Genomic DNA, 26,643 nt, shown 5'->3' with positions numbered 1-26,643 from the left:
AAACAGCTGTAACTCCAGCACTCAGAAAATGTACAGAGACAGAGAAGGATTACAAATCCAAGGCTGTCCTCTTCTACAAAAGCAAGTCCAAGGCCAATGTGAGACCCTATGTCAAACAAACAAACAGAATTAAACAAAAATTTAATATAAACAGGAACAAGAATAAGTAAAACAATCCTCAAACAATTTTCAGGTATGTTTGTCACGACATTATACAGCTAACTTAATTGAATAACTTGGTTTTAACTGGTACTGACACAAATAAAAATCAAACAGTAGCTTTTGCACATCACTTAGAAGATAACTACTAAACAATAATAGACAATTTATTAACATACAAAAAGAAAAAGTGTCCTATCCAACACTAAATTAAAAAGTTTATTGCTGGGGTGGTTCTTTTGTACACTGTGTAAAGACTGCCTTTGTATTAGTCAAATCCTGATTTCTGTACCAGCAGAGATCTGATTACAAGCCCTAGAAGAACTTCAGTATTGTTATTCTTCGCTGCCCCATATTTTGTAAACACTCCCTCCACACCTGCTGATTGGTTTAATAAAGAGCTGAACCCCCTATAGCAAAAGTAGGAAAAGAAGGTGGGACTTCTGTGGAGAGATAGGAACTCTGGGAAAGAATCAGGCATGGGAAGAGTCCCCAACCTGACATAGAGGAAGAAACAGGTGCCGGGACTAAGGTACTGAGGAAAGCAAATGGGCCATGTGGCGGGACATTAGCCGGGCCTGGGTTGTCAGCTTAGAACAGCTGAGAATCTGCCCAACTACAGTGCCTAAGTATATAAATATAATGTCTGTGTCTCGAAGAAAGTTCCATTTTAGTTTACCAGAAACACAGCATGGTGACACGAGCCCTTAATACCAGCACTTGGGAGGCAGAGGCAGGTGAAGGCCTACATAGTAAGTGCCAGGACAGCCAGTGCTAAGTAAGGAGACCTTGTCTCAAAAAATAAAATAAATAAAGTTTACCAAGATTTTATAGAGGGGAAATGTGAACCACAAAGGAAAAAATGCATTTATTAACAACTACATTAAAATTAGGTTAAATATATGCAAGTATCTCACAGTGGAGAAAAAGCTAATGCAGTAACTAGAAATTTAATTGCTCCAAATAGTTAGAGAACTACCGTATTTCAATAAAGATCAACAACATGGGAAATGGGCAATAGATTTAATAAAAGTCATCTTATAAAATTTTTAATGGCCAATAAACATGAAAAATGTTCAAATGAATTACTATTAATTATTATTAATCCGGAAAATTCAAAATGAAGGGCCAGCAGGATGGCACTGACACCAAACCACGCCTGGTGACCTAAATTTGACTCTCAAGACAAAAATGATGGAAGGAAAGAACAGATTTCTGCAAGTTGTATGATGACTTCTATATGTACACCATGGCACAACCACACACGTACACAAGCATAAATAAGTAAATATATAAAGTGAGTTTCATATTTTAAGTCCCATTCTGTTAATATTTTTATATTTTGGTAGATAATATGTGGGCCCGATCTGAGTTAACTACAACACTAATTCACCAATGCCAAAAGTGTCAATGAATGAAATTCTCAGAAATTATTTGCTTTTGTTTTGGGAGACAAGGTCTTTCTGTGCAGTCCTAGCTGTCCTGGAACTCGATCTATGGATCAGACTGGCCTCAAACTCAGAGATTTACCTGCCTCTGTCTCTGCTGGGATTAAAGGTGTATGCCACTACTGGCCCACAGAAATTAAATTTTGTATTCCTACAAAACTTGAGAATTTATACTCCTTAGCAATCACCTAACAAGCAGAATTAAACCGCATACAAATCCCAAGAGTTACCTGTTATCTCATATGCACCATGAGCTACTCATTTTCACATTTCAAGTGGTTGGGGAAAAAAAATGAATGTGTTCTGACACAAGAGAATTATATGAAATTGAAAGTATCCATAAACATTGGAAACAAACACTAACTCATTCACATACTGCCTGTAACAGTTCAGATTAACTGTTACACAGGTGTATTGCTGCAACATAGACATACATCTAAAGTCTAACATGTTTACTGTCTTCCATTTTTAAAAAGTGTACCAACCGTGCCATAGAGTAATGAATTTTAAAGCTGTTTTAGACTGAGGCTTACTGTAAGAAACACATCTTAAGACAGATTCTACATATCGTATTTTTTATTTATGTATGAGTGTTTTGTCTAGGTTTATGTTTTGCCTCTATGCAGCATGTGTATGCAATGCCTTCAGATGCCAGAAGAAGGCAACAAATCCCAGAACTAGAGTTACAGACTGTTATGAGCCGCAATGTGTGTACCATGAATCCAACCCAGGTCCTCTGGAAGCACAGCCAGTATTCTTAACCAGTACGCCATCTCTCCAGTCCCTAATTTTTATTATGGTCCCTGTGAGTGTGGGGTAAGAAGAGCACACATGTACTGTGCATACAGTGGACATGTGGAGATCTGGTGAAGTCGGTTCTGTCCTAGGTCACCTGGCTTGCCTAACAAATACCTTTACCCATACATACTAAGCCATCTTCCCAACCTGTAGAAGGTGTTTTCTTATACGTTATTATAACATAACAATAATGCTCACGGAAAAATTTATAATAGGAAACTGGGAAACATCAAGAACTCCATGAACACTGAAACATACTCTAAAAAGAAAACTAAGTACTGCAGTGCTAAAAAACAGAATCTAGCCCCTGGCACAGGCTTGCTTTGTCTGTGTCCACAGACACATGCACATGCAGGCATGGGTATACACACACTGGTCTGGGGATTTTGTTTTCTTTGGGTTTTTTGTTTGTTTGTTTGTTCTGGCTTTGGTTCTTTGAGACAGAATTTCTCTGTGTAGCCTTGGCTGCCCTGGGTTCACTTAGTGAACCAGGCTGGCCATAAACTCACCAAGATCTGCCTGTCTCTGCCTCCCAGAATGTTGTGGTCTGGGGTATTTTTGAGACAAGATTTCACTCTAGCATTGGCTGACTACACAGCCCAGACTGACTTCTAACTCACTATTATAATCCTCCTGCCTGAGCCTTCTAGATATTCAAATTATGCAGATGTGACCCATCACATCTGACCTTTAAAACTCTAGTATATCTTATATGTAAGATACAAAACTACAAAATTCCTCAAAGAAAACAGACAGAAAGCTTCATGACCCTAAATTTGGCAATGACTTCCTGAACACGGCACCAAAATTATAGGTAACAGAGCAAAGATAGAACATAGACCACATGAAACTAGAAAACTTCTATATATCAATGAAAACAATCACAATGAGAAGACAGATAATAGAATCTGAGAGTTCTGCAAATCATGTATCTGAAAAAGGATAATATTCAGAATGTATCGGTTTATTAAACAAAAAGACCCCAGATAACCTGGCTATAACTCAGACAAAGGACTTGAAGAGAAATTTCTTCAAAGACATTGACAGCCAACATGCACTCAAACTTAAAAAAAAAAAAAAAGTAAACAATACAGTGAGATATTGAGGACTTAGATTCCCTGATAGGCAAACAGATGGGAGGCGGCATAACTAGGAATAAAGATGGTGATTTCCAAGATGGCTGCTTCTTCTTTGCTCTCCAATCTGAGGCAAAACCTTAGACCCCTGCTAACAGATTAGCCAAAGTAATTCAAGGCAGATCAGACACGTTTATTAACTGTTGTGTGGCCATCAGCCACCAATCATTGGGAGGAAGACCCACTGGAAGACTTTAGCCCTTGAGGAGTGGATTTTCCAGCTCCCAGGCCCCATTTGCTTTGCAGGGTTCCTCTCTGTGTGCTTGCTAAATTCTTTCTTCACTGGACTGCTGTGTTTGAGAATTTCCCTATTGTTAACTGTTGTGACACTAAAAGATTTTTCTGGCCTTTTAATTTTTTAACTGGCAGAGAAAACACACCCAATCAAGAACCCTAGGCAGTAACAATATTACATATTAGTTACAACAGATGCTACCAAAAACACAGAAAATAATGTGGGGTTTGGGGATATATAAACATTAAGATTCTATACAACTGGTGCTAATATATAATGTAAACAATTTACAAAAATAATACAGTTTAAAAAGATGAAACTAAAATTGTCATATGATCTAAAAATCCCCACTTCCAGAATACATTTTTTTTGGGGGGGGAGAAGTATCTATTCCATTCATCAGCAAATTTATTGATTGAATGATTTGTTTTTGTCTGTTTGGGTTTAGTTTGGGTATTTGATCTTTGCAGTTTTCTATATTTCCTAATTATTAACCTCTGTCTTAAGAACAGTAAAGAAAGATCCACTCCCCTAACCTTCTGTAAGCTCTGACTTTGTTGTGCAAAGGCTTTTAAATCAATTCTTGGTACTGTTTCCTATACCACTGGATTGCTTTTCAAAAAATACCTGCCTAACCCTTAATCTTGTTTTGTTGTTGTTTGTTTTTTGAGATAGATTTTTTCTGTGTAGCCCTAGCTGTCCTGGAACTAGGCTCTGTATACAAGGCTAGCCTTGAACTCACATATATCTGCCTGCCTCTGCCTCCCAAGTGCTGACATTAAAGGTGGGTGCCGCTAGCTCCTGTCCTATCCCTTAATCTTTAAGTGTTTCTCCTATGTTTTTCTCTGGTAATTTCAAAGATTCAAACATTAAAGTCTTTCATCAATCCTTAATGTTGTACACTGTGGAAGACATGGGTCTTGTTTCAATCTTCTATATGTAGAAATCCAATTTTCCCAGTATCATGTTAACAGGCTCTCTTTTCCCAATGTATGCTTGTCAGAGCCTTTTCAAAGGAAACTCAGGTGGTTATAGCACTATGGACTTCTTAGCAGGTCTTTGCCGGTCTTTGAGTCCATTCAATTAGTCCACATGTCTGTCTTTGTGTCAATATCATTCTGGTTTTCTTACTAGGCTATATAATATCATTTGAGACCAGGTACTATAATAACTCTAGCAATGTTTTTCTGCATAAGATTGTCTTAGCTATTTGTGATCTTTTGCTTCAATATCTTTTTTCTAATTCTGTGAATACCATTGGGCTTTGACTGGAAATATATTGAATCTGCAAATCACTTTTGCTGACATAGTCATTTTTATAACATTACTTTTCCAACTGATGATTATGTGACTCCTTTCCCTGGCTTCCTCAGTGTTCACAGTTTTTAGTATAACTGCTTATGTTTACTCCTACGGCTGGTTTGTTTCTGGTTTTCTTTTGAAGCTATTATGGATGAGTTTTTTTCCCTTTTTCTTTCTTGGCAAGTTTATTACTGATATATTTTTAAAAGGTTATTGATAAAACGATTTAAAAAGTTTATTATTGACATAAACTGATTTTTATAGGTTGATTTTGTATTCTACCACATTGTTAAAAATATTTCTCAAATATTAGAGTTTTGTGGTGGATCGTGTCACTTGAAAATAGAAATTAATTCTTCCTTTCCTATTTGTATTCCTTTTCTTTATTCTATCTTAGGCTCTACGTAAGACTTGGAGCTAGGAGAGGCATCTTTGTGTCATTCCAGACTTAGAGGACGTAGTCTGTTTCCAAACTTCATATAATGTTCAGGAAAGGCTTGTTGTAAGTGTTCTTTATTACATGGACATGTATTACTTCTCTTCCTAGTTAACTCAGGACTTTTACCATGAAGGGATGTTGAACTTTATATGAAGGCATCATCTGAGACCATGTTATTTCTCTCTATTTCTATCCTAAATTACACTTACTGATATCTGAATGCGAAGCATTGCAGCTGTTAGCAGGAAGTAGGATTTCAGCACCAAATGAATAAAAAAAGAAATTTAAAAAGTGGGCATGACTGCTCCTACATATGATGGAGGAGAAAGTTTATTGTCAATAAAAGGGAGTGCATAGACAGAGGCAGGAGTATCTGGGAGAGTCCAGAATGAACATGACCCTGAACTAGGCCATGTGAAGAGGGAGGGGAAAGGAAAGAAAAGGGTAGACAAAAAGGGCAAAGTAAATAAAATAGCTGGATTATATACAAGACATCTGGGAAAAGAGCAGCCCTAGGCTGAAAAAGTTTAGGGTAAGGAAGAGAGTATGACAGCCATACTATTTAAAAGGTACAGACTGAGGGATGCTGGGAGACCTTGAAGGCCAGGTCCACTATGGTGTTAAATTGGCACCTCAGTTAGCCATTTGTCCCAGGTTTAAGACCTAATATCAACCCTTGCTGGGAAATAGTTTTGTGCACTGTGTATTCAGATGCTGATTTCTGTGCCCAGAGATCTGGACGTGGACATTGTCATTACTATTGAAAAAATCTCCTGTTTCTTATACTTATGGTTGAGAGCCTAGCCTTTAACAGCTGAGCTATCTCTCCAGCCCAGAATCTTCTGTCTCAATGTTGTATAAAAATTTTCATCTCTGATTAGTTAATAAAGAACCGAACACCAACAGCTGGACAAGAGAGGAGAGTTGAAACAGGACTTCCAATCCCAATTAGAGGGAGTCCCAGGTAGAAAGAGAGAGAGAGAAGAGTGAACATTGTAGCAGATTTTTGATCAGAACATGTCTGTTCTAGCAAAAGACCATATCCAAAGGTCTTCCAGGTTTATGTGATCCAGCTAGCAAGAGATCACATCCAAAGATCTTCTAGGTAGGTCTGTGATCTTGCTGGAATACAGACACACCGTTAATCCAGGAAACTGAGGCAAGTAGTTATCAGTTCAAGGCTAGCCTGGAACAGAGCAAGCTTGAAGTGAAGAAAAGCTTAGGTTCAGGAGTGGTGGTACATGCCTTTAATCCCAAGCAATGAACTTTAAAGTTAAGTTTGTAGAAGATTTGACAGAATAGGATGCAGCCAACTCTGAGAGGATAGAGAAGCTACTTAAGGGGAAATGCAGAGTGAGAAGAGGCAGTTTTTACCAGGACAGTAATAGAGAGTCAGGTTGCAGAGAGAGAACTCAGTGAAGACCAACGAGCCAGAGAGTGACAGGGGCCAGGAAGTTAAAGCAGATTGCTTGAGTTAGTCTGAAGCCAAACAAAGAAATTCAGAGGCAGAGAGAGAAGCCAGATTGAATAAGGCAGCTGGAAGAGGAGTTTGAGCCAGAACAGCTGAGTTGAACCAGCCAGCCCAGAGCTCAGTGAGAACAAGAAAGGGTGAGCTAGGTAAAGCAGTAAGTCTCAGATGCTGAAAAACATTCTAGGCCTGGGTTAGATTGTACGGAGGCTAGAAGCGTCGAGGACTAGGCCTAGGTTAGCAGACGGAGGCAGTTAGCCTCCAAGACAACTGCAACAGATGAATAAAAGTTCCTTTTACAGACCATGAGAAGGTTACCATGAGGAGACAGATGGAGCAGGAGTAGCCAGGTTGAGACTAGATGGCAGGTAATGAGGCACATGGCTGGGAAATATCCAGAGCAGCATAGTCAGGTTAGAATAAAGGAGAGTCTGCCCACCTATAGTGCTTTGAAGCTTACTAATAAATACAATAGGTCTCCATGTCACTGTCTAGGAGCTAGAGACCAGGCATAAAAAAAGCCCATACTATTAATTTTACAATCACTGTAATAAAATAAACTTGTTCACGACATATAATCTTAGTGTGTTCTTGAATCCAGTTTGCAAAAATGTTAGATAATTTTGTCTCTCTCCTCACCGAAATAACTGGTGTGTGTGTGTGTGTGTGTGTGTATGTGTGTGTATGAGAGAGAGAGAGAGCACACACGAGTATGCATGTGTGCGTGCATGGGTGCACATGCACCCTTAATCAGCCCAGGACAGAATGAGTTTGGTGGTGTTCCATTTCTATTTTATACAACAAGCTGAGGAACATTAGTGTAAGCTGTTCATTTAAGGTCTGGTAGAATCTGGTAGTGCATCTGTCCAGTCTTGAGCTGATCTTTGATTGGAGACATTTTACTATCATTTTAATTCTGTTGATTGTTCTAGCTCTGTGTTGTTTAATTTGGTTAGTCAAATTTATCCATTTCTTCTATTAGATTCTACAGTTTTTTTGTAATGTAAGTTTACAAAGTACTCCCTAATGATACTTTCTCACTAGACGGTTTCACTAAAACCTTCCCTTTTTCATTATTTTATTAATTTGACACTTCACTCTTTTTTTCATTAGCATGGCTAGGGATTTCTCCGTATTTTTCATTCTCCCTCAGAAAATCAGCTCTAATTACATATACTGTACTTTTAATTTCTGTTTCATTACATTTTTGGTCTGATCTTTATTATTTTTTAATGTTTACTACTTTGGGGTTGAATAGTTCTTATTTTTCTAGAATCTTGAAGTGTATCATTAGATTATTTATTTGAGGTCTATCTGGGTTTTGTTTTTGTTGCTGCTGTTTTGTGTTTATGTTTTTGTTGTTTTTTGTTTGTTTGTTGTTTTTCTTTTGTTTTGTTTGTTTGTAGTTGTTGTTACTTTTGCTTTTTTGAGACAGGATTTCTCTGTGTACCCTTGGCTGTCCTGGATTGGCTTTGTAGGCCAAGTTGGCTTCAAACTCACAAGAGATTCACCTGCCTCTGCCTCCCCAAGCACTAGGTAACAGGCATACACCACCAAGCCTGGCTTGTTTTTTAAAGATTCTCATTATGTAGCCCTTGCTGGCCTAGAACATCTTCTCATGTTCTTGGTAAGACCTTAAATTAACAGAGATGTCTTGCCTACAAACCCACAAATGCTGGGAGTAAAGGCATGTACCTACATGCTTGACCTTTAAACTTTTAAAATTATAATTATGTATTTGCACATGTTTGTGTAGGATATTTGCACTTGAATAGAACTGCCCTTGGACCCTAGAAAAGGCTGGTACATTGAGAAGCTGGAGTTACAGATGATTTTGATCTGACCATGTAGGTGCTAGGAACTGAACTCAGTAAATACGTAAAAGCAGTGCTCTGCAAGAGCAGTATGTACTTTAAATGCTGAGCCATCTCTCCAGCCCCTCTATTTTTTAATATAAGCTATTTATCATAGCTATAAAATTTCCTCTTAGAACTGCCTTCACTGTACCCTAAGGTTCTGACCTGTTTGCTTATTTTCTTTCAATTCTAAAATCCTTTTAACTTCCTCAAATCTCTCCACTGACATGCTGGTCATTCAAGGCTGTTATTATTTAATAATACTACTTATTACTATACTTAACACATTTGTACAGTTTCTATCATTTATCTTGCTACTGACGTCTAGTTTTTGTACTTTGATCAGAAAAGATAAGGTTAGAGAAATTCTTTTCTATGTACAAACACTTGTTTTGTGTCTGAGAATGTGTATTTAAAGAAAGTGCCATATGGTGCTGAGAAAACGGTATATTCTGCTTCTATTGAATAAAATGTTCTACAGATATTTATCAAGTCCACTTGAATTTTAATATAGTTTAATTGTTTTATAAACTAAAACAACACTGAGAATTGTGTTGTTTTTCAAATAATAACATCTGTTTTTTAGCAATATTTTATCCCTAAGTAAATTTAAGACTTTGGTTTTGGGGCTGGAAAGATGGTTCAGAAGTTAAGAACACTGGCTATTCTTCCGAAAGATCCTGAGTTCAATTCCCAGCAACCACGTGGCAGCTCTGAACTGTATGTAACTCCAAAATCAGACACCCACAGACATAAATGCAGGTTAAAAAAAAAAAAACTTTGGTTTCCACTAGGCTGAACAATGGCTCAATGGTTAAGTGCACCTGTGCTCTCCCAGCATCTGAGTCACAACTGTCTCACGTGTGCGGCACCTCCTTTCTTCCCTCCACCCCAACAAAAATAACTAATTTTTCTAACTTTCTAAACAAAAAACAAAAACTGGGGTAGGAGAAATGGCACAGCGATTTAAAGCATTGGCTGCTCTTCCAAAGGTCTTGACTTTAATTGCCAGCAACTACATGGTGGCTCACAACCATCTATACTGAGATCTGGTGCCCTCTTCTGGCATGCAGGCAGAATACTGTATAAATAATAAATTAATTAATTAATAATAAGAAAAGAACATTAACCAAATTAGCTTTAAAAAAAATTAACAGGGTGTGGTGGCACATGCCTGTAATTCCAGCACTCTGGAGGCAGAGGCAGCTGGATCTCTGAGTTCAAGGCCAGCCTGGTCTATAAAGTGAGTCCAGGACAGCCAGGGAACCCTCTCTTTAAAACAAAAACAAAAACAAAAAAACAATTGTCCATTATTATGTATTCTTCGGAGTCTTCAAACATTGTGAATGGATATTTTAGCATAAATACATTGAAACTAAGCAAAGTATGGCAGTTCATGCTTCTGGCACATGGAAGATAGAAATAGACAGCCAACAGTTCAAGGACAACCTCAGCTACATAGAGAATATGAAATTATTCTAGGCTACAAGTGACCATGTCTCAAAAGAGCCAAGTACAAAATCAGGTGGAGTATGCCTATAATCCCAGCACGAGAGGGATCAGAAGCCCAATACCATCCATGACAAAACAGCAACAGCTTATCTCAAGAAAAAAAACCACAGAAATAAGTGATGAAGGATTTAAGAGAGACTCAGATTTAGGTAAACCTGCATTCAGGCTATCACTTAAAAGCTAAACTGTAGGGCACAGAGAGGTGGCTCATCGATTAAGAGCACTGGCTGTTCTTCCAGAGGACTCTATTCCAAGGACCAACATGGTAGCTCACAACCATGTAACTGGTAACTCCAATCCCAGGTGATCTCCACAGTCAACAGGTACTGATGCGGTATGCATACACACATGCAGGCAAAATACACTGTTTTGTTTTTATCCTAAGTAAAAAAATAAAAATAGTATCTTCATCCAGGTGACCACTGTAGCAAATAGCACACACCTAATTAATAACAATTTCGTTCTGTTCCTTACTAAGTGATCTTCAGTTTTATTCGAAAGCAAAAACAAACTCAACAATGAGACTATGACTTCAAAGTTTCTTTGAAGCTAGTCTGGCAAACAAAAGGTTTAATTTAAGTATTCAGATAGCATTTCTAGACCAGTTCTTTATTTAGGAGACTAAAATTGGGTGTGGTGGCACACACTTGTAATCCCTGCACTAGGAGGCTGTGCTGGCCAGCTTGATACTAGCCAGAGTCATCAGAGAACAGGGAGCTTCAAATGGTTTATTTATTTTATTTTTTTAATTTTATTACTTTATGTGTATGTGTGTTTTTTGCCTGCACATGTATATGCATACCACAGCAGTACCTGTTGCCTGTAACCAGACTTCTGTAACCATAAAGCCGGATTATCACCTGGGTTCTCTATTATGAGAAGCTAGGTATGATGGCTCACATAATATATAATCACAACACTTAAGAAACTAAGGTAAGGGCTGGAGAGATGGCTCAGAGGTTAAGAGCATTGTCTGCTCTTCTCGAGGTCCTGAGTTAAATCCCCAGCAACCACACAGTGGTTCACAACCATCTATAATGAGATGTGGTGCCCTTTTCTATACGTATAAATAAATAAGAAAGAAGAGAAAAGAAAAGAAAGGAAAGGAAAAGAAAAAAACTAAAAAGAAAAGAAAGAAACTAAGGTAGGCTAGGTATGGTGGTGCACACCTTTAAAACCAGCACTCAGGGAGCAGAGGCAGCCAGATCTACCAAATGAGTCCAGGACAGCCACACTCTGTTACACAGAGAAACCTGTTTCAAAAAAACCAAACTAACAAACAAAAGGAAGAAAAGAAGAAAAAAAACTAAGGTAGAAGGCAAGATTAAGACCAGCCTGAATTATACAGTGTGAGGCAAGCCTGGGCTACAGAGTAAGATCATGTTTCAAAAAGACAAGAGAAGCAGTTGGATAGCTCGGGAGAAAAACAATCACTGAGCAAGTCTACAGACAGGAGTTGATTTCTGGAGCCCATGTAAGGCGAACAGAAAAATAAAATCCTTAATTGTCCTCTGACCTTCCCAGGTGTACTGTGACACACCTGGGCCTAACTCTGGGCATATAACAATAAATTTAAGTTAGAAGCTGGAGAAATGGCTCAGTGGTTAAAAGCACTGTCTGCTCTTCCAGAGGTCCTGAGTTCAATTCCCAGCAACCACATGGTGGCTCACAACCATCTACACCCTCTACTGCCCTCTTAGAGCACTAATATGCATAAAATAAATAAATAAAATCTTAAAAAGTTTAAAAAAATAAAATAAATTTAAATTACAATTAAAATTAAATCAAAGGGAACTGGAGTGATGGCTCAGCAGTTAAGAGCACTGTCTGCTCTGCCAAAGGACCCGGGTTCAATTCCCAGCACTGACATGGCAGTTCACAACTGTCTATGCCTCCAACTCCAAGGGATCTGACACCTTCACACTAATACACATAAAATAAAATTAAATTAGCAAAACATAAAAAAATTAAATCAGAAAAATGTATAACAGGGTGGAACCTATTGTTTTCCTAATTAATAAAACTAACAGAATTTTTTTTTAAAGAATCGGGTGCATGTAAATGGAATCAAAATCTTCAAAGACATCAGTATATTTCTGACCCTTCTATATTATTACAATAACTTAACTATTCAAGGTGTGTCATCTTCATTTTCCTAATAAAACTGTTCTTTACCATTTAAAAGAGAAAAAAATATACATGACTTTTCCCAACTAGTAATCGAAACAAGTGTTCTGAATCTAAGCAACTATTACTTCACGAACAAATTAGCAATGCTTATTTTTTTTAAACTATCGAGTCTATTCTCAATGAATTTACTCTTTAACAGTGTGTTAACTGTTCTTTAAGGACAAGTTGGTGATCTCAGGGACTTTTACTGAACACAAATCTTTGATGGAAGCTGGGCATGGTGATGCATGTCTTTAATCCTAGCACTTGAGAGGCCAATCTCATACACACAGTGAGTTCCAGGCTAACCAGGGCTACATAGTAAAACTGTCTCCAAATATAAATAATATAACATAAAATAATGAATGTAAAAAAGAAAACTACTTAGTTCACATCTATTAATAACATACAGAACTGAGAAAAGGGGGGTTTATACCAACTATTGAAAAATTATTTGGTTAAAAAAGTATAGTGGTAAAAAGTAATGAAAATGAGAAAGTATGGTAGAGGGATGAATTCTAGCTGCTATATTTTAATATCTGTTTTCCTGACTACCAATTATGAGTTCAAAGATGAGCAGAAATATCAAGTTGGCCCAATCATAGTCTTTCTATATTAACTTGCAATTTTAAATGAATATACATATAAAAAAGTAAAAAATACATGAAAATATCTACTCTAAAATCAAGTCATACTAGTCTGATATGTATATATGTTCTTATTTCTTTTACTGAAACTAACAATAGTATCAAATTTTGTTTGCAAAATTGTTAGTTCTGTTAGTTGACTGAATTACACAAATTCAAAAAACTGTTCAATGTTTTGACTTGATCTTACTTTTAGTATGTGATTTTTATCATACTGTCAAATAAAAATAAGACAAAAACTGTTAAAACACAATATATGAAAGTAATCTAGAAAAATCCAAAAGGAGAAACTTCTGGAGGACAGAGCGCTCAGTAGTTAAAATCACTGGCTGCTCTTCCAAAAGCCTGTGTTTGACTGTACACATATGATACACACAGCTTACAATCATTCATAACTCTAAAGGATGCAATACATACCAGACAAGCATGTGGTACACATACATGCAGGCCAAATATCCACATACATAAAATGACAAAAAAAAAAATCAACCAAGAGTTTAGAAAGATAGCTCAGCAGTTAAGAGCATGTACCATTCCAGTGTCTGTGTCAGACAACTTGTACACAACAGCACCAAGAGGAGCTGATGCTTCTGGCCTCCTCCAAGACTCATTGTACATACAAAGACACACGCAGACACAAAATTAAAAATACATTTTTTAAGTCATTCAAGCTAGGCACAGTGGCAAATGTCTTTATTCCCAGTACTCAGAAGGCAAAGCCAAACAAGCCTCTGAGTTCAAAGACAGCCTTATCTACATATACTGAGTTCCAGACCAGCTTGGACTACAAGAGAGGCTCCACTTCAAAAAACAGTCACTCAAACAAAACTACTTTCTGAAGACATTATAAAAACAAAGGCTCATGATCTTTTGCTGAAAAGTCTTAAATTTTGTTCTGTACTTCTCATTAAATACTGTGAAATATTAGCTGTACATCTACAATGTTTCTTCTAGGGATGGAGCAATACTATTCAGTGACAGAGCAATTGCTCAGCTAATGTGAAGCACTGGACTTAATCCTTAGGACCACAATCAATCAATCAATCAATGTATGTTTCTTCCAGCTAGACTCTATTGCTTGCAACAAGAAGGACATTCAAGAGCTAAATCCACTTAAGAAGAGAATTAGTTATTATCAGTTATCATTCAAAATGTTATCAAACTAATTGCAGAAAGAAGGTACTCACAGATCTATAAGCAGAGGTAGGTGTAAAGAAAAAGAAATACAATCTCCTTTAAATGACTCCTGGCACATGCCTGTAGTCCCAGCCTGGGGAGGCAGAAACAGGCAGATTTCTGTGAGCTCTAGAACAGCCAAGGCTAACACAGAGAAACCCCGTCTCAAAAAAAAAAAAAAAAACAAAAAACAAACCCAGGGGAGGGAAAAAGAAAGAGGATTCTAGATAACAGCCAGGTGGTAGAGGCTCACGCCCATAATCCCATCAGGAGTTCGAGGCCAGCCTGGTTTGCAGAGTTCCATGACAGCCAGGTATACACAGAAAAACCCTATCTCAAAAACCCAAAGAAGGGGGGAAAAATGACTTCTAGATGACAAAACTTACCATACTTAAACAAGTATGTAATCATTCTTGTCAAATTCATCAATTCTACTTAGTATTTATTTTACAGAAATACTTGAGCAAGTAAACAACATATATAACAAAACATATTGTGTTGTTTATAATAAAAAAAATTGGGAAGCTAGTTATAGTACAGCCCTATCATATAATACCCAGTAGCAATTAAAAGGATACACATACTAATTCTATATTCACTGATGCATAATGTTGCCTTATACAACTGAATGAAAAAAGCAGGAACAATATTCATGTGGTTACTGAACATAAATCTCAAAAAACATGTATGTATACAGTCACAGAAAAAGTCTGGAAAGATATATATTAACTCTTAAAGCTCATTAAATCTTTTGAAAATATTTAATTTCTACTTTCTTCATTTTGTACTGTAATAGAATGTATTACTTTTATAATCTATCATACAGCATCTAAGAAGACCGCAAGCCAAATTAAAAAAACCTGTAAAAAAAAGTTAAGTACAACCTATATAACTCATACTAACACAAAATATTGCTATATTTTAGCACAATAAAAATGGAAAGATTTACTGAAAAATAAAAAAGATTCTAAACACCTCAACTTAATGACATTGAAACTAAATCAAATTGAACCATCACACAATTCAACACTAAACACTTTAATGCTTATTAAATGCTAAATCCACTTAACCTATCAAAACACAACCTTTTATTTTTTCTCAAATTGTACTTACAGTTCTCTACAATTTCATCAAAAACTGCATCATTTTTCTGCTCAAACTGAAAAAGAGAGAGAGAAATAACATTACTCTCAAATATTTCAGTCTTATTTTCTGGAATCCCTATCTACTCCCACAGCAGCATACTGTGGCAATGGCTCCTGTTGAGTATGTAGGGACTAGGACAAAAACAGATCAAAATCTGAGGTAACTCTAGACCTTTAAAATAGACAGCAAGCAGAAATAAAGCAGAGCACTTCTGGAATTCATGGTAATCTTCTCTGCTTCAGCCTTCAAAATGCTGGGATTTCAAGCATAAGCCACGAGAGCCGGCAAGTACTTCCCAAAGATAATTAGAGAACATTTCTGAACCATAACACTAGCACAGCTCAAAGTCACAATGGGAAGTGATACTAAGCGATATCAAGAGGTTCACCTTTGTGATTTCAATATAAAGCTACTTTTTAATGTTTAGTAATGTACTCCAAACTATTGCTAAATAACTATGCTATCTGCCAATTCCTGGTTTTCACAAGTATTTTTTTCTGGGAGTTTAACAAGTATTTAATATTTAATATGCTACAATCTTCAAAAATTTTTTAAAGATTTACTTATTTTTATTTTAATGTACATTAGTGTTTTGACTGTATGTATGTTTGTGTCAGGATGTCAGATCCCCTGGAACAAAGGTTACAGACAATTGTGATCTGCCATGTGGGTGCTGGGAAGTGAACCTGTTCTCTGGAAGAGCAGCTGGTACTCTTAACCGCAGAGCCATCTCTCCAGCCCCAATTTTCAAATTTAATAAATATTAAAAACAGGAAATTCTTCGCTCCTACCTGTCCCTTACTACTGAACTTTTCTTCCCATCACAAATCAGCCATTGCACTCTTACCTACAAAGTACAGGTGTTATCAAAACTCTAGACATCCATTAACAATTAGCTGAAGTTGGCAAGCAACATCAATTATATCAATTATTACAATTTATTATTACAATTAATTATTATTAAAATGGTAATATGATTACCAATTATTACAAATGATTACCAAATTTACCTTGTTGTAAAACTACTGGTTGATTAAAAATAAACTGAAGAAATATGAAGTATAAAAATAGGAAAAAGGGGGCTGGAAAGATGGTTCAGAGGTTAAGAGCACTGACTGTTCTTCAAAGGTCCTGAGTTCAAGCCCAGCAACCACATGGTGCCTCATAACCCTCTATAATGAGATCTGGTGCCCACTTCTGGCATGCAGGCAGAAAACTGTATAAATAATAAATAAATCTTTAAAAAAAATATAGGAAAAAGGAAACAAGGTTATCAACATCTACAGGTACCATACTTAATTGAAAAGCCCAAAGCTGTAGTAGTAACTGGAACAAGCAGTTGAGAAGAGTTTGGTCATAACAGAAAAGACAGAAAAACAGCAGGTTTTCTCTCATACGAAATCTAGATCTAGTAACATATATGTACATATGGGTAACCTGAGGGCAGAAGAGAGACCAATGGAGGAAGGAAGGGACCAGCAAGAGGAGAGGAAGAAAGACAGAAAAGCATAATGACAGCATGAATGTGAGCAAAAACAGTGACATATGTTAAGACAATGTTAAAATGAAACCCATTATTTTGTACACTAACAATTTTTTAAGGAAAAATTGTTATTAGGAATAGGAACACATTTCAAGTAGAATGACTTTTTACAAAATATTCAAGAAATCAACAGCAGAGACAGAAGAGACGACACTGCAGTTAAGAGCACTTGGGGCTCTTCCAAGACGGCAATTCAGCTCCTAGCCTCAACCGCGTGTTCACAACTGTCTGTAACTCCAGCTCCAGGAAATCCAACACCCTCTTCTTGCCCTCTGCAGGCACATCCTCAACCTCTCTCTCTCCTCTCTCTTCTCTCTCTCTCTCACACACACAGAAATGTACATAAATAAATAATATTTTTGAGCCAACCTATAGTTGGCTGGATATACATAAATCAATGTGATATACCACATAAATTAAACTCAAGGGATAGGAACCACAAAATTGTTTCAATTGACACTGAAGAAGAATCTGATAAAGTTCAACAATCCTTCATATTCAAAGTTTTGGAGACTTTAGAGCTGGGTGTGCTGACACACCTTTTAAGTCCAGCACTTGGGACACAGAGGCAGACCAATATGTGAGTTCCAGGCCAGCCTGGTCTACACAGGGAGTTCCAGGTGAGCGAAAGCTACATGGTGAGACCTTGTCTCAAAGTGAGGTTGGTGGGTGGCACTACAGAGATGCCTCAATGGAACTGGGTTCAACTTCCAACACCCACATGGTGGCTGACAACCATGCTGTAACTCCAGTTCCTGGGGATTCAATGCCTTCTTCTGACCTCTGCAGGTAAAACTTTCACATAGAAAGTAAAAGTAAGTAAATCTTTTTTTAAAAAAAGCAAGTTTTGCGGGGCTGGAGAGATGGCTCTAAGGTTTAGAGCACTGGCTGTTCTTCCAAAAGTCCGGAGTTCAATTCCCAGCAACCACATGATGGTTCACAACCATCTATGGTGAAATCTGGTGCCCTCTTCTGTGAAACAGGCACACATGCAGGCAGAATGCTGTATAAATGATAAATAAATAAATAAATCTAAAAAAAGAGCAGGTTTTACTGTATGAAAGACCTTATTTTAAAACCTGAAAACAGCCTGGCAGTGATGTCAGACAGATCCTCTGAGTTGGAGGCCAGCCTGGTCTACAAAGTGAGTCCAGGACAGCCAAGGCTACACAGAGAACCCCTGCCTAGAAAAAACATATAGATCTATTTTGAGACAGCACCACTGCCCAGTCAGAATAGGCTATCTACCATCAACAACTCTGAGAACACATCGGAGAAGACACGGAAAGAAAACCTGGTATTCATTGCTGATGGAATTACAAATGTAGCCATTGTAAAAATCAGTTGGAAATTTCTCAGAAAACATTAAAAACAGAACTACCATGTGACCTACCTATCTCACTCCCAGGCATATACTCAAAGAACTCTAAACTCTATCATAAAGATATCTACAAGCCCATGTTTATTGCTTCTTTATTCACTACAGCAAAGAATCAGGATTAACCTAGTTGTCCATCAACAGATAACTAATGAGAATCTGTTGTACATAGGGTGGAACACTAGCCGGATGTGGTGGTACATGCCTGTAATCCCAGCACTTGCAACTCTCTGTGAGTTCAGAGCCAGCCTGGTCTACAAAGTCCAGGTCAGCCAAGGCAACACAGAGAAAGCCTGTCTTGAAAAACAACTGTGAGTTCAGAGCCAGCCTGGTCTACAAAGTCCAGGTCAGCCAAGGCAACACAGAGAAAGCCTGTCTTGAAAAACAAGGAAGGAAGGAAGAAAAACAAGGAAGGAAGGAAGGAAGGAAGGAAGGAAGGAAGGAAGGAAGGAAGGAAGGAAGGAAGGAAGGAAGGAAGGAAGGAAGGAAAACAAGGAAGGAAGGAAGGAAGGAAGGAAGGAAGGAAGGAAGGAAGGAAGGAAGGAAGGAAATCCAGCCAGTAATTAACATATGCATATATGTAAACAATTGTGCATATGTGTATCATGTAATATGTAGAAACACTCCACTATACTGGTCAATCATATTTCACTTAGTTATTATCAGAGAAGCTTCCTTCTGCTATAGATGGAAACCAAGACAGAGAACCACAATTGGACAATGTGCAGTGGGTAGAGACTTTAGAATACTCAGTCCTAAATGGAATGTCAAACCTCTCTTCTAAGAGTTACAGGACATGGAAGACACCAAAAAAAAAAATAGTGTCGTGTAGACACAACAGGACTGACATGTACTCACAGAGTCTGTGGGTATCATGCATTTAGGCCTGTGAACATGTCCAAGCCAGGTGGAATCCCAGTGCTGCGAGGGGAAGTAGACATGAGCCATCTCAATTGACAGTCACTTGCAAAAGAAAAATTCACCTTTTCCACGGGAATTTTACTAGGTCTATATAACATAATTAAGGGCAAGGCTCTTGCCCAGCAGTTGATGACCAACACAAAACGCAACTCAATGGTATTTCTGGAGTTTCATCTCATATTGCATTCTTTGGGAATTTTTTTTTTTTTTGGCCTTACTAGTCTTTGCTTTTATGTTATAATTTCCAATTTTGTGTTTTTACAGGTATTGTGTATAGGTGTGTCTCTCTGTTGTATACTTCTCATGCTTTTACCTTGGTTATTTTTTTTCTGACTTGTTTTATTTACCTGTTTTGTTTTTTCTCTAAAAAAGACAGAAAGAGGCATGGAGCTGGATGGGAAGCAAAGTGGAGAGAATCTGAGAAAAAAAAATGAAAAAGGTAAAATGATGATTAGAATATATTATATAAAAAGAAAATATTTTCAATTTTTAAAAAAATTGGGGCTGGAAAGATGGCTCTGTGGTTAAGAGCTTAAGACCTCTGGCTCTTCCAGAAGTCATGAGTTCAATTCCCAGCAACCACTTGGGGGCTCTAAACCATCTACAATGAGATTTGATGTCTCTTCTGTCATGCAGACATACATACAATAGCATACTCATATATATATATATATATATATATTTAAAATGCATAACTAAACAAATCCTTTTTTAAGTATATGTGGTAGCAGGAGAGAACCAACTCACATGCAATTACATGTGAGTATATGTGTGAGTACACAAGTGCACACAGGCACATAAACTCACAAAAAAAATACATAGGTTATTTTATATATAATATTATATATTACACATACATATATAACCCTTAAGTAAAAAGAAAGCTGGGCAATACAGCTCAGAACATTCACCTAATAGATGTAAAGCACTGGCTCCACCCCAGCAACCCAAACCCCATAACATTCCAATTCACAAAAATATATACCTAAGGTTCTGGAGGGCTGAACTTGTTACTATGTGGTAAACTGCCTGGCTTGTCTGGCAATTACAAGGCCCTGGATGTAAACCTCAGAATCACCCAAAACAGGGAGGGAAATTGGAAATAAGCTTAAATGTAGAAAGTCATGGAAAAAAAAAACTATGAAAAACAAAGATTTATTATTATTTATATGCATGGCTGTATGCCATATGTGTGCATGACCATGGAGGCCAGAGAAAGCATTGGATAACCTGAAGCTGGAGTTACAGGAGGCTTTAAGCTGCCCTACGTGGGTGCTGGAAACTAACAGGTCCTCTGCAAGAGCAGTAGTAGCACTTAACCTTACCTGCTGAGGCCCCTCTCCAGTCCCTCTTAGGGTCTTAAGTACTAAAGGCCACGGTATTCTTTCCCGCCTATTTTTTTATTAGCATACATGGGCATGTGTGCCACTGTGCATGGCAGTCAAAGATCAACTTTCAGGAGTTGGGATTCTCCCCTTCTACCTGGTTTACTGCTGCTCTGTGTACTCCAGGCTAACTGGCTCGTGAGCTTCTCCTATATCCATCTCCTATCTCACCACTGAAGTGCTGGGGTTACAGATGCACACAACCATGCCTGGCTTTTTATATGGAGAGACACTTTTACATACTGAGCAATCTTATGAGCTTCTTCCACTAAATTTAGTAACAGGTTTGTCTTCAAAAACAACATGTTTTTATTTATGTGAAAGGTAGGGAATCAGAGTTCAATTTTCAGAAGCTGGTTCTATCTGGATTGAGCGTAGGTTGTGGCTTGGTGGTAGTCACCTTTACACACTCAGGAGCTTATCAATTCAGTGTTAAAGTTTTTAACATTATTTGGCATACCCACTGCATTCATGAACTCACGACAGCCTGCCTGTTCTGATCTTGAAATTAAAATCACTCTGCATCCCAACAGACAGCACTGATTAGACTCGGTGAGTTCCAAAAACGAAGAAAGGACATGAGTGGTGAAGAAAAAGTGGGAATGGGAAGCTAGGAGTGGGTATGATCAAAATTCACCATTCAGGGGTTAACTCACTGGTTAAGAACACTTCCAAAGGACCTGGTTTCTACTACCAGCACCCACAAGGCAGCTCACAACCAGTCCCAGGAGATCCATCTGTCTTCTAGCTTCTTCAGGAACCAGGTAAACAAATACGCATGCAGGCAGACACTGCCTGAGAGGAATAAATAAACTGGGCAGTGGTGGCGCACACCTCTGATCACAGCACTCAGGAGGAAAAGGCAGGCTTCTATTTGGGAGATCAAGGACAGCCTAGACTACAGAGCTAGTTCCAAGACAGCTAGGGCTACACAGAGAAACCCTGTATCAAAAAAAAAAAGTGTGTGTGTGTATATATATATATATATATATATACACACACATATATAAACAAAAAAGATACATTGATTACTATGTATGAAATTGTCAAATAAAGGATATTATGTTTCAGTCTGGAGAGATGGCTCTTCCAGTGGTCCTGAGTTCAATTCCCAACAACCATCTCACAACCATCTATACTGGGATCTGATGCCCTCTTCTGGCATTCAGGTATACATGCTGACAGAGCATGCATATACATAAAAAATAAATGTTTAAAAAAAAAAAAGGAAAGAGAGAAATGACCTTATGGGTAGAATACAGGTTCTTACATATTTTAAAAAAAAAAAAAAAAAAAAGAATATTATGTTTCTAAACTTTTTAAATGTTATTTGAAAGATGCCCATATAACTCCAGAAATATTTATCAATAATTTGGAATATATGCCTTGAATGCTTTCTTTATACAGTATGTACCGTCTTCATTTTAGGTCATAAAAAGGACAATTTTGTTTGTTGCTGTAAAATTAACAAATGAGCCCACTAGTAGATTATGATGATGATTTGTGTGTGTGTGTGTGTGTTGTGTGTGAGAGAGAGAGAGAGAGAGAGAGTTCCGTGTAGCTGTGCTGCCTGTAGAGCTATTTATTTATTTATTTAATACGGTATTTGCTTCACATTATTAATTGTTATGGATACCAACACAGACATCTTTTTGGTGCTTGTGCAAGAAATTTAAACATGTGTAATAACTGCATCTTCTGGCGTTCCTTGTACGCCATGCAGTGGTGGCACACGCCTTTACTGCCAGCACTTGTGAGGCAGAGGCAGGCAGATCTCTGAGTTCAAGGTCAGCCTGGTCTACAGACCAAGTTCCTGGACAGCCAGGATTTACAATATCTAATTATTCTTTACTTTTTAATGCATTGCCAGGGGAAGAAAAAACTACTCTCTAAACTATATTTAAAATAAAGACTCCTCCTTAATATTGAGGAGCATTTAATAATTTTCTAGGTCTTTCAGCATTTATTATTAAGAGAAATCCTGTCTCAAAAAGCCAAAAAAAAAAAAAAAGTTAGCGATAGTTTTTATGGATATCTGCCAACTTGCTCCCCAAAATAATTGTTAACTTCTTTCTACATGTGAGTGCTCCTTTTCTTATAGTCTCACTAATATTAATATCATCACCTTTGATCATTTGAGATTTGCAAAGCTTTATGCTCTTTGGCATCTGTTTTTATGGTCATTTCTACTCTCCAATCCTCTCACAATTGTCATAGTAATATAAATTATTCTTGAAAAAATCTTCATAAGATAAATTTTCTGTATTTCACAAATTTTCTATTGTTGTGCTATAAAAAATTTAAAGACAGATAAAAGTGTTCATAAACTTTTCATTATGATTTATACATTTTAAATATTTTAAGAATGGGAAGGACTACATGACAGGTTCTCTACATTACAGGGATAAAACTTCAATTTATATCTTATAAATAATTTTTCATTGATAAATCAATTTCAAGAATAGAGAGCAATGATATCAATGAACATGAGAGTTTTACCCATTTATTAAGGCCTTTTTTTCTCTTAAGAATTTGTGAATAGTTTTTTAATTATTTATTTTATTTTTTTATGTGCATGAGTGTGAAGGTGTCAGATCCCTTGGAACTGGAGTAACAGACAGTTGTGAGCTGCCATGTGGGTGCTAGGAATTGAACCCGGGTCCTTTGGAAGAGCAGACAGCGCTGAGCCATCTCTCCAGCCCCTTGTGTATAGTTTTTAGTATCCAGATCTTATTATTTTGTAAATAATTCATGCTTTTGATTCCTATATATAATATAGAAATTTTGTTACAATATATATAACTGAAAAACAGCATTTTATTCAATCACTTGCTACTGTAACTGAATTTTTTACTTTGATGCTTTTACCTGTAATATTTCAAAATCCATTAATTTTAAAAGCATTTTGATGCCTGGAAGTAATAATGCACCCCTTTAATCCCAGTACTTGGGAGATAGAGGTAGGCAGATCTCTCTGAGTTCAAGGCCAGCCTGATCTACAGAGCAAGTTCCAGACAGACAAAACTGGGGGGGGGGGGAGAGTAATATAACTACATTGTTTATAAGTAAAAACAGCTTTGCTTCTTTCTAATTACCATGCCTTTATTCTTTATGAATTAGCTATGTCCTGTACTCTACTAGTACAAGTAGTAAAAGCCTTGCCTTATTTCCAATTTAGGATTAAGGTATTCATTTTTCAGCAAGGGTTAGCATAACTGTGGGCTTCACTAGCCAGTACAGCTGTAATACAAAGCCTAAGTCAATGGTGTTTTGAAGAAGAGCAGCTGAGAGCCATGGAACCCTAAGTGCTCAGTTTGGATGACCAGCAGTGGTTGTAATCACACATGTACTGTTAAATCACCTATGAAAGTTCAGTCCCCTTTTCTCCCAGCACTGCCCTTCCAATGAGATACCTATGAACAAGTGTTTGCACTCTTAACCTCATCTGAAACATAAGCCCAGACCCAAAGAAATACTTACTGTAATGGCCAAACCCCCCAAGTGCTATTTGTTAACAGATACAAATCCCAAGCATACCCTAAGTAAATATACTGATACTGGTCTGGAACCCTCAAAAACAGCCTCTTTATCATCCCTAATCCCTTCTCATGCTAGGCCATGGCTCGTGAACGGCCTTTTCTCTAGCTTGGGTGCTTAAGTCAGTCTGAGCTGCAGACCTACTGAGGCAGGCAAATAAGAGCCTGGTTAAGGGTAGAATCCAAGAGTTCAATCTCCAGCTACCAAATGGTGACAGAAGGAGAGAACCAACACCCAAAAGTTGTCCTATGACCTCCACACACATATCATGGCACATTCATGCATGTATGTGTGCACATTCACTAAAACACATAAGGGTAAGTTTAAAAATTAAAGGTATAGTTTAATCAAGAGGCAGAGACAGGTGCATCTCTATGAATATGAGGCCAGCCTGGTCGACATGATGAGTTCCAGGACAGCCAGGGCTACACAGTGAGACCCTGTCTCAAAAAAAAAAGAAAAGAAAAGTATTTAGTTTTTAAAACATGGGATTTCTGGTATGGGGGATGTAGCTTAGTAGTAGACTGTGTGCCTAGGATATGTGAGGTCTTGAGCTCAAACTAAAGCACAGAAAAAAAAAATTAGTAATAGAAACTTAATTTCTTGTTTTATTTTTGGTAAGTTGGGTCTACTGAAACATTTGTGTACCTTAAGTAGTTGAATTAACTGGCACAGTTATTATTAATAACTAGATTTTAATTTTTCTTTTTTGTTGTTGTTTTATTTCTTCAAGACAGAGTTTGTCATCCTGACTGTCCTGGAACTAGCTCCATAGACCAGACTGGCCTTGAACTCACAAAGATAAGGCGTGCTACACCACTGCTCAGCTCCCTATTTTCATCTCTAATAAAGCAACTGCGCCTTTATTTTCCTTTAAGTAGTCTAGAAATTTTTCCCTGTTGATCTTAATTTAACTTCTGCAATCATTAATTCTTAGTTTTACACTTCCTATTTGATTTTTGCTTCCTGTTGCTGAGAGAGAGTGTGTTCAGATACACAGGAGCCACAGCATCCATGTAAGTCAGAGGACAACTCTTACGAGCCAGTTCTCTCCCTTCGTGACATGGGTCCCAGGGATTAAACTCAGGGCACCAAGGCTTTTGCATAAGCTCTTTTATGTAATGAACCATCTAACCATCTAGATGTTCTCTGTTGCTGTTTGAGACAGTCTTGCTCTGTAGCCAGGGTGGCCTGAACTCATGCAATGCTGCTGTCTTAGCCTTGTGCTGGAATTACAAGAGTGAACCCCCATCATGACTGTCTTATAGCTTTATTATTCCTGTCACTTCTTTTGGTTTAGTATAGTTTATTTGCCTAAATTCTTTTGCTTCTTTTTATTTTATTGATACAGGGTTTCATGAAGCCCTGAAAACCTCCATGACACCAAATCCACAAAATCTTCATGATAGGTCTTGTATATTAATGTCAGATAAAGTAGACTTAAAGAAAGAAAGCTTTGCAAGCATACAATTAGTTAATATAATACTCAGTAAGACATAATTCTATAACATGAAGGATTTAACACAACTTTAAAATACATGAAGAAAACATTAAAATGAAAAGAATAAACAAAATCTCCAACTATGTTGAATAGATATACACTTGCCAGTTGTTAGTGTAAGACAAAGAATGTGAAGACACATACTTTTTAACAATCCTGTCAACCAACTTGCCCTACTTGACATTTGTAGAAACATCATTTCAAATAGCTACAGCATACAAAAGAGCACCATGATACACGTACCACATTCTGGACCACATGTATCAGAAAAAACATCAAATAACTGAGTTTAGAAGGAATGTATTATCTCATTTCAGAGCTATCAGGAATCACTAGCAAAAAAATTATAATGTCAAATACAAATAAAATACACTTCTATGCTTCATATGTCAAAATAAAAAGTGTGATGGTTCATGCCCATAATCCCAGCACTCGGGAGGCTGAAGCAAGAAGGATTTCTGAGTTCAAGATCAGAGTGGAATATATGTATACAGCAAAATTCCTAACAGAAAAGAAAAAAAAAAAAAGAAAGAAAGAAATGTTGGGAAAGCTCAAATAAATATTTTGAAATAAAAAAACAAAAAAACAAAATTTTCCACAAGTTTTGGGTTGTATTTAAAGCAGACCATAGAGAATGTTACACCTTCAACAGCTAAAGAAGGATGGATTATCAAACTAACAGATTAAACAAGTGATAGTGATGCCTGTAATCACAGCCCTTGGGAGTGGGAAGTAGGATGAGGAGTTGCAGTGTCAGCTACGTAGTAAGTTCAGGCCAGCCTCAACCACAGAAACCTTTCAGGGTGTAAGGGGGGCATACGGCTGAAAGACGGCTTAATGGTTTGAGAGCTGGACTACCAGCACCCACATGGTAATTATCCATTCCA

General features: G+C 37.3%; 1 protein-coding gene across 6 annotated transcripts in view; it reads right to left on the bottom strand.

Annotated features, from left to right (window-relative positions):
- Window positions 1-26,643, bottom strand: part of Zmym4 (zinc finger MYM-type containing 4) — a 121,096-nt gene that overhangs the window by 79,270 nt on the left and 15,183 nt on the right. For 4 of the 6 annotated variants that reach the window (XM_060379532.1, XM_060379536.1, XM_060379537.1 and 1 more), the window contains one exon: window positions 15,459-15,504. In XM_060379532.1, the coding sequence (XP_060235515.1) occupies window positions 15,459-15,504 (46 nt within the window). Of the gene's footprint in view, window positions 1-14,356; window positions 14,440-15,458; window positions 15,505-19,680; window positions 19,703-26,643 lie in introns of those variants that run through there. The other 2 variants (XM_060379533.1, XM_060379534.1) reach the window with 2 other exon arrangements.

This window comes from Meriones unguiculatus, chromosome 3, assembly GCF_030254825.1.
Source record: "Meriones unguiculatus strain TT.TT164.6M chromosome 3, Bangor_MerUng_6.1, whole genome shotgun sequence".
Taxonomy (NCBI): domain Eukaryota; kingdom Metazoa; phylum Chordata; class Mammalia; order Rodentia; family Muridae; genus Meriones; species Meriones unguiculatus.
This window is presented reverse-complemented; position numbering and strand designations above follow the sequence as displayed.